The following is a 9,862-nucleotide window of genomic DNA, read 5'->3' on the forward strand; positions in this document are numbered from 1 at the left end:
TTTTTACAAAGTTTTGAAATCATTGATGAATAAATTATGATCCAAGAAAACATGGCTGAAATTTACCAAACAAAATTGAAATCAGTTCAAGACTTATAAAGACTTCTAAAGACATGGCATCAAAGTGCATGTATACAAAGCAATAAAAGCTCAAGATCCGGGAATATTGTCAAATGGTAGGCACAATTTTTTGTTTAAGGTAAATTTTATCAGCAATATAGCAATATAATATACCTCAAGATTGGTTCAAATTTACTTATAAGGGTGAGGAAATGACAATGGAGAGTCGTGTAAGAGGGATGTTAAGATTTGTAATGACCTATGAGCCAAGGATTGGCGCAGGATAGTGTTGATTAAAAGATTTCAATTGTCTCGGTTTGGATTTCAATGTACAGTAGTCGTAAGTTACTTTAAACTTCACAATGTAACTGTTTTCATTCCTTTTGTTATGCCTAATTAAAGATTAAAACATCTTTTTCTGTTGTTTGTAGTATGGTTTGAGCCAACCTGTGTAATGAAAGCGATGAAAGTTTGCCAGTCTGATACCTGGAAGTCTCTTACATACACCTCACCAAACTTCAAGGAACTTAGACAAATGTATGCTGCAATAGAAGGAGAAGAAACTATCAACTTTCAAGGTATGTGGATGATGTGCCAGATTTGTCTTTGCTTTTAGATTTGTTACTACTATTCAACTACCACCACTACTACAGCGACTATTACTTCAACTTCTACTACTTCTAATAACAGTAATATTACTATGGATATGACAATGATGGATACTACTATTGCTGCTGCTGGGGATCCCAAACCAACTGGAAAGTTATTTTGAAATAAACAAGAAAAATCAGAGAATTACACAAAAAAGGTTTGAAGAATATCAGATAGAAGACGTTTATGATTTTTTTTTTTTTGTAAATCTTTTATATTGGCTACATAGGTGATGTCACTGCTATAGGATAAGGACTGCTCCTTCATTGAAACAGAACCATAATAAGCATAAAGAGAGATACCTATTATGTGCATTGTAAATGCAGAGAATGTTTGATTATAACTTGTCTCGATGTTTCAAACAAGTATCATGTGTACAATGTTCAGATGCTGTATAAGAAGTTTTGTTTTTCCACATATTTTCTTCCATTGATTGTGTGCCATAGTGAGAGACAGAATTTCTCGTTCCTTGTTCTTTCCAGATGATCAGTCATTCACAGATAAAGTGAGAGAATGTCTCCAGCTTAGTAGAGTCTTGTTACGTCACATCTATTGTTTGTTCATAACGTTAGGAGAGGATGGTATCTTGATATGTCGGAATGCTGAACCTGATCAGCACTTTGTCATCTCAAAACAAGGTTTACAGGTATATGTCGTCCAAATACTGTAATTAAATATACTGGTATGAAGTGTGTATTCTAATTAAATGTTACTTGGCATGGGAACAACTTTTTACGATTATAAACTAATTTTTGTCTCGCCTGCATAGAAAAACGAGACTATAGGCGCTGCTTTTCCGACGGCGGCGGCATCGGCGGGGTCGTCAACATTGAAATCTTAACCAAGGTTAAGTTTTTGAAATGTCATCATAACTTAAAAAGTATATGGACCTAGTTCATGAAACTTGGACATAAGAGTAATCAAGTATTACTAAACATCCTGCCTTAGTTTTGGGTCACATGACCAAGGTCAAAGGTCATTTAGGGTCAATGAACTTAGACCATGTTGTGGGAATCAAAATCGAAATCTTAACCAAGGTTAAGTTTTTGAAATGTTGTCATAACTTCGAAAGCATATAGACCTAGTTCATAAAACGTAGACATAAGGGTAATAGTGTATCAATAAAGATCCTACCTGAGTTTCAGGTCACGTGATTAAGGTCAAAGGTCACTTACGGTCAACAAACTTTGGCCATGTTAGGGTTATTTGAGGAATTGTCATAACTTTAAAAGTTTATGGATCTAGTTCATGAAACTTGGACACAAGAGCAACCATGTATCCTTGAATATCATTTGCGAGTTTCAGGTCACATGACCAAGGTCAAAGGTCACTTAGGGTCAATGAACTATGGCCATGTTAGGGTTATTTGAGGAATTGTCATCATAACTTTAAAATTTTATGGATCTAGTTGATGAAACTTGGACATAAGAGCAACCATGTATCCCTAAATATCATGTGCGAGTTTCAGGTCACATGACAAAGGTCAAAGGTCACTTAGGGTCAACAAACTTTGGCCATGTTGGGGTTATTTGAGGAATTGTCATCATAACTTTGACATTTTATGGATCTAGTTCATGAAACTTGGACATAAGAGCAATCAAGTATCCTTGAACATCCTGTACGAGTTTCAGGTCACATGACCAAGGTCAAAGGTAATTTAGGGTCAACAAACTTTGGTAATGCTGGGGGTATTTGTGGAATTGTCATCATAACTTTCAAAGTCTAAGGATCTAGTTCATGAAACTTGGACATAAGAGCAGCAGTGTATCCCTGAACACCCTGTATGCATTTCAGGAACATGGCCAAGATCAAAGGTAATTTAAAGGTCAATGAACTCTGGCCGTGTTGGGAGCATGTGTTGGATTGGCATCATAACTAAGGAAGTTTTTGGATCTAGCTCATGAAACATCGACATAAGGATAATCAAGTATGAATGATTGTTTTGCACATGTCTTAGGTCACATGATCATGGTCAAATGTCATTTTGGGTCAATGGGCATAATATTTTATTATCATATTAGTGTTTTCTTCTATGAATAATATTCATTAGCTATTTTCAAAGGAAGCACTGCTGCTATATCGCATTGCCTAACGCAGGCGAGACTGCCAGAGGCGTTCCACTTGTTTAAAAAGTTTTCCAACTCAATTTTGAGGGGTAATGAATTTCATATTGTTCCATCATCATTTATAAATTTGAAAGCTTGATTATTCCTTTTTACAATGGTGTTTCATATTTGTTTGTTAAGGTTGTATTGGAATGTGCAGTCCTGATAAATATGCAGCAAGGTTAATAATGAAATGTTGCAAACTTCATTATGTTCAGGAATGAATTCCAGATTTGTAGAGGATAGACCAATATTGATGTGATGGTGCATGTAACACTGATTCTTTTACTGTGCTTTAGAAGATAAAAGTTAGAAAGCAACTTTGCAGTCAAGATTCCTTTAAAACCATGTCTCACGTTGTCACATTTTGCTCAGTTACCCAAATGTGATTCAAAACATATTAGTATGGTACCAGTTTTATCTTGTAGTAATAAGCAGAAAGCCCTGTCCCTTTTTCTTTCAATTTCAAGCATGTATATAATTTCCCCCTAGCAGTATGTGAGACTTTGACGATGGAAGTGAGAACAAAATAATAATACTCAGTATTTATAAAGCATTTAATACATTGTAACAATGTCTCTAATCCAATGACCTCTCACCCTTTTTTTCAGGACATTGAGATAGATGGTATGTTTTCAGCTATGCACTACACAGTCTCATCTGATATCGGTCAAATCACCTCAGTATCAGGAGCAGGCGATTGGTAAGAATGTTGTATTCATTTGTAATGAGATGGAGTCTGAGAGGTGTTTATGCAAAGATGTTGAGCACTGAAAATTTATCACAAAAATAGCAAATTCTTGAAAATGTATCAAATATGAAATGACACATCAAAGAGAGGTTTAAATTGAAAAAGACATGTATAAACACAAAACTCACTATTTATGATAGTTACAGGAAAAGATACATGCTAGAATTTAAAAAGCCAGTAATGTCTGATATTCAGTCATTGTTATTTTTCATAGGTTATTTTTAATGGCAAATACTTTCATGATGTATATATACTCTCCTGTATACTGGTTTTGTTTTCCAGCCTTGCAGCATCTTCTATTGCCAACATGTTGAGAGGCAATGACCCTGATGTCTGTCTCAGAGCAGGACTTCTCGCTGCGCAACACTCTCTTCAATCCCATCATGCAGTGCCTCCATCTATCACCTCAGAACTTTTATCACCTGACTTTGTATTGGATCATGTGACAGTGGATCCCAGCAGACTGCAATGAGTTGATAATGGTGTCATGTGTGTAGTCACATGATCTTTAATGTGAACAGAGTCTACTGAGTATGATGCATCACCTTTATACTACCAGTATTACCTTTGATGAATTGAGTGACCAAACAACTGACTTCTGTCTGGATGATGTTTCTTTATGGATGGATTAGAGTTGTTTTTGGTTTTCTTGCTTCATGTCACATCATAAATTGCTATACATGTGCTAAGAAACTGATTTTTCCCAATGTATTGAATGGTGCATATTTCATGAAACAAATATTAAGTGATATTCACTGACAACTGTTATAAGCTACTGAAACCATTGCATCTGATTGGCTCAGAACAAATTATTCAGTGAGAATAACTGATTATTGCTTCAAGAAACACTGTCCTGGATGGACTAAGAATCATGTGACTGACATACATGTAGTTGAAGCTAGTCAATTTGTAAATGTGAAAATCTTGAGCTCACTTCCTGAAAACCATGTCATTGAAGTTGATCTGACTTCAGCAAACAATACCTTTTTGGTTGTAGGCAAGTTGCTTTATTTGAATGATAACAACATTCTCAGGATCTAAAAAATATGGAGTCGTTCTTGTCTTGAAACAATACTTAAAAATTCCTAGATTATGTGAATAAAATAAAGTATAACTCGAATTCTGTAAAATGCTAGTCAAAGAGGGTTGGCATATTCCAGGTGCTAAGGCAGTGCTTCACACAAAAGAATATCAGAGTGATTTAAAATTCAAGTGACCTATTTCCCTGCATGGCTATGGAAGAGCAAGGATAAAGAAGGCATATATCTTTTGAGGTGAATACAGCAAAGCGAAGAAAAAAGGGTATTAAAAGTGAACCAATCAAATATCATAAGCATCCATGATGGATCAGCAGTTATATTCAAACAAAAATCATTCATATCAGTTACATTCAAACAATAATCACTCTGATTAGTTAGATTCAAACAATAATCATTCTGATCAGATACATTCAAATAAAAATCATTCAGATCAGTTACATTCAAACAATAATCATTCAGATAAGTTACATTCAAACAATAATCATTCAGATTAGTTACATTCAAACAATAATCATTCTGATCAGATACATTCAAACAATCATTCAGATAATATATATTCAAACAATAATTCAAATCAGTTACTTTCAAACAATAATTATGATCAGTTACATTCAAACAATAATTATTCATATCAGTTACATTCAAACAATGATCATTCAGATCAGTTACATTCAAACAATAATCATTCATATCAGTTACATTCAAACAATAATTATGATCAGTTACATTCAAACAATAATTATTCATATCAGTTACATTCAAACAATAATCATTCAGATCAGTTACATTCAAACAATAATCATTCAAATCAGTTACTTTCAAACAATAATTATGATCAGTTACATTCAAACAATAATTATTCATATCAGTTACATTCAAACAATGATCATTCAGATCAGTTACATTCAAACAATAATCATTCATATCAGTTACATTCAAACAATAATCATTCAGACTTCATAATCAATATATCTTTCATCCATCGAGCTAGTGTAGAAGAAGTCTCACATTTATAGGAATTTCTGTGGAGATGAAAAGTCTGTACTCATCAATCCTGAAAGGGTAGTCTGCTTTACATACTCAAGTAGAGATGATATAACACAAATTCTATCATGTGGAAATGAATTCGACTTACCAGTCTGGTTATAGGCATTGTTTTGGAACATAGCCCTTGATATCTTGGGTTAAAGAAAGTTCTTGCGGACTCTCCGTCCCATACTCAGGAGGCCAGTCAAAGTCGAGCAGTCAACTACAAGACGCTTGAGTAATTCAAGGTCTAAATCCATTTTACCTTTAGCTATTTCTTGGAGATGTGTGATTATGTGCACATATGGCAATAAACCGTTAAACACACTCCATTGTAGTTTTGGGGCTTTGAGAATTCTAAGCTCTTGATATTTTTTTTAGGGGGGTGGGGGAGATTGCCACACCTCTCACTCAATTTTGGGCACAGTGGCATAAGCAGCAGCATTAGAAAGGGGACTGTATTTCTCCATACTTTTGGAAAGGGTCTCTTTCTGGGGAAGAAGGGTCACCTGCCTTGTAGAGTTGCATAGCCAGACCATCTGAGATGGGTGACAAATTGCTCTATTCATCATAAATATTACTGAACTTCACATAGTCCAGTAATGCACTCCCCCCTACGGGCGGGGAGGAAATAAATGATGCTAAAGGATCATAATAATTATCATCATAATAATCAGCCCCTCCAAAATTTCACTCTGATAATCAGCGAATAAGCTGACGATTTCATTGATGCATGCATCTGAAGCCCCGGTTACAACCGTAGGTGTTGCCATTGTGTTCCCTCGCACGACAGGGAGGTTGGCTAGCACGAGTAGCACTAGTTGTAAAGTGAGACACTGTCTCTGTCAGCCGCCTCTGCCTGAGTTTTTTCCTGCTTGGTAGAAATCTCTGATTGAGACATTCTGCATTGAGCACTGCCGACACACACTGAAAAATAAATGCCTAAGCCATATGGGGAAATAGCTTATTTGAATTTTAAATCACTTGGAAATTCTCTTTTGTGAAGCACCGCCTTAGTACCTGAAATATTCTAACCCCCTGAAGAATTATATGAAATATTATACAATTTATATTTGAATCCCTTATAATTCTGTCATTTGATTTAATTTCTGACACAAGCCCAAGTAATTTTCCAAGACAATCATACCTCAGAATGTTTACATGAAAAACTTAGAAGAAACTTAGAAGTATTTTGAAATACTGTAATAATGATATATAAATATTATACCGGTAATAGAATTGTTGGATAAGCAAACTTTGTGAGCCAGTGTCCCAAATACAAAAAAGATAGAATGGGTGATTTCAAGTACGGTGTTGAAATCTGGTGCTGGTGTTGTGACAACACCAGCACCAGCCACAACACCGTACTTGAAATCAGGCTGGTGTTGGGATTGACCTTGGAAAATATGACGTATTTCCGGCAGTTCGTATTGAAGGCTGGTGTTGAATGTCATCTGCTGAACCCAGCACTGCGGCTGGTGTTGACGATCTACATGCAATTTCCCCATTCAGCAACACCAACCCCCAGGGATTGGTAAAATCGTGATTTCAAGTTCGGTTTTGGTGTTGATGAACTGTAAGCTCACGAACAGGCGGCAAACACGATGAAACATCCCCGTAAAATTATCTTTTACAGTTAAGATTAGTGCAAATAATTAGAGCTTTATACATTTTAATGAAAAATAATATTTACGCTTTCTGATTCTTGCAGTGATTTTAACCTTGCATTTTGCACGATAGGATTTTATTGCAATTTCTCCCCGATTTCACTTTCGTCGTCGAGAATTTCTTGCGTAAAGTTGAGATGATCAGCAGAGACGTGATGTCATAGGCAATTGATAACGCGATCAGTATCGCTCCTCTGAACCCAGCTCGGTGTTGGAGCTCGGTTCAGCAGCCTTTTCACGCTCTCAACACCAAACACCGTACTTGAAATCACCCAATATATTGATAATTGATAGTGGTAGAAGTAGGAAGCAATGAAAGGCAAAGAGCACTCTGTTCCTTAAATTAAAGCTAGTGCATTCCTTTTCTACCAAAACGTCTGCAAAACATAATCACATTTTATACAGGGTTTTCTGTGTATCGAAATCTCTTATTAAAAACTGATTTTGAAATCTTTTTTGGTTTTAGGTCAAGCTGCTGCTTCTGTACTCTGCATTCAAGAAATTATTTGAGATGTATCACCAATTTCACATGATGAAATTTTGTACAAGTACTTTGAATCTTTGATTCCACAATTGATTGACTTAGTATTAATACAATATACTTTTTATGCAAATAACATAATGTTATGGTAAATTTCCATCTTTCGATGAAAGCCATATTTTATTTGATAGTAATAGTAACTAAAATGATAATTATAATGCATCTTATACAGTGCCGAATCCTCTCTATATAGCATTTGAGATGCTTGCTTCCATGTAAGTATTCAATTTGGTATTCACTCTATGTATACTTTCATCATTATTATTACATGTATTATAATGCAACTTATACAGTGCCGAATCCTCTCTGTATAGCATTTAAGAAGCTTGCCTCCATGTAAGTATTCAATTTGGTATTTACTCTATGTATACTTTCATCATTATTATTACATGTTCAAACTTTAAAGTATTTATTTCCTAGGCTAATTTCTTGGTGCTGTTTTAGGTGAGATGTTTTATATAGTTAGGTTTTATATTGGTGGGAAACAACCGTCATTGTGTTTGGTTTATCAAGACAGCACCTAACAAGCTGCGAAAAAGCTATGAATCCAGTGACCGGGTAATAATAATTATGAAGTGCTTTGAGCAGTCGTAGATTGATAAAGCGGTATATAAAAAGCCAATCATTATCATTATTATATAAAATATACTTGACCAGGTGCATAAAAGAAACCAATTTCATTTTTAACCTGTTACTAGTCTTATGCTTGAATGAGCTTAATTGCTTGTGGTTCTAGTTTAAGCAAATCTTGCATGTAGTTACTCTTTTGTATGCATCCAGTCCAGTGATTTTCCCAAAGTGCATGAATTATGAAATCATTTTTTTACCAGAGTTCAAAACAGTGTGTGTATTTTTTATTGTAGTATTAGAAATGTATCGCCAATACCATTCCAAATTATTTTCCTAATAAAGTATGTGAATTATGGAATTCTGTGATTGTTTTTTTAATCTCTTTGATCTCTGTTGTAAACATGTATTGTAGCCTCTGGATTTTCAACTTTAAGATAAATCAGACCTTTCTGTTTTTCCCCGAAATTTGATAATGAATGAAGTTCTTGTTTGCAAGTGTAAGTACCTGTCTATTACATCAGGGTCAAGTATAGCACAATATGGATGAATGTTCAATCTTGAAGTTAAGCTGTTATGACAATACATGTAATTGGCTCATCTTTGAACCCCCCCCCCCCCCCAAGTGATCACTCCATTTCATACAATTCATTTAAATTTCCCTTTTTCATTTGCCCTCCCTCTTTATCCTTCATGAGCAAAATTTTCAAATAAAAGAATTGCTAGAAACATTGCAAACAAAAAGTGCATGCAGAGCAAAAAGAAGAATAGGCACCGCTTTTGTGGCAGTGTCGGTTGTGTCAAACGCTAATAACCCCAAGACTAGGTAAAGTTCATCACATTTAATGTATGGGTTCTTTTAAGTATAGCACAATATGGATGAATGTTCAATCTTGAAGTTAAGCTGTTATGACAATACATGTAATTGGCTCATTTTTTCTTCCTCTCTCTCTCTCTCTTCTTGGCCTTTATTTACAAAGATGGAGAAAGTTAAAGCATGGTGGTCTTGAACCCCCCCCCCAAGTGATCACTCCATTTCATACAATTCATTTAAATTTCCCTTTTTCATTTGCCCTCCCTCTTTACCCTTCATGAGCAAAATTTTCAAATAAAAGAATTGCTAGAAACATTGCAAACAAAAAGTGCATGCAGAGCAAAAAGAAGAATAGGCACTGCTTTTGTGGCAGTGTCGGTTGTGTCAAACGTAATAACCCCAAGACTAGGTAAAGTTCATCACATTTAATGTATGGGTTCTTTTAATATTCATTAAAGAATTTTATCAAAGTAAATAAACTAGTACATATATGAGATGATTACAGTATCAGATACATATAAAACAAATTCACACTAAATGAATTTTATTATGTGATGAAAATTTAGGGTCATTAATTATTCACAGTCTAAGGTAATTTCAGGTTTTAAAAATATTTTGGATATACTGGTAAATGAATTTT

The 9,862-nt window shown here is 34.8% G+C and overlaps 1 protein-coding gene across 1 annotated transcript in view; it reads left to right on the forward strand.

Annotated features, from left to right (window-relative positions):
* LOC129257357 (uncharacterized) overlaps nucleotides 1-8,769 on the forward strand; it is a 28,155-nt gene extending 19,386 nt beyond the window's left edge. The window contains exons 14-17 of the mRNA XM_064096019.1: nucleotides 492-638; nucleotides 1,194-1,357; nucleotides 3,428-3,519; nucleotides 3,850-8,769. Of these exons, the coding sequence (XP_063952089.1) occupies nucleotides 492-638; nucleotides 1,194-1,357; nucleotides 3,428-3,519; nucleotides 3,850-4,039 (593 nt within the window). The 3' untranslated portion in view covers nucleotides 4,040-8,769. The remainder of the gene's footprint in view (nucleotides 1-491; nucleotides 639-1,193; nucleotides 1,358-3,427; nucleotides 3,520-3,849) is intronic.
* Nucleotides 8,770-9,862: the final 1,093 nt, after the last annotated feature.

Source organism: Lytechinus pictus, chromosome 1 (assembly GCF_037042905.1).
Source record: "Lytechinus pictus isolate F3 Inbred chromosome 1, Lp3.0, whole genome shotgun sequence".
Classification (NCBI taxonomy): Eukaryota; Metazoa; Echinodermata; class Echinoidea; order Temnopleuroida; family Toxopneustidae; genus Lytechinus; species Lytechinus pictus.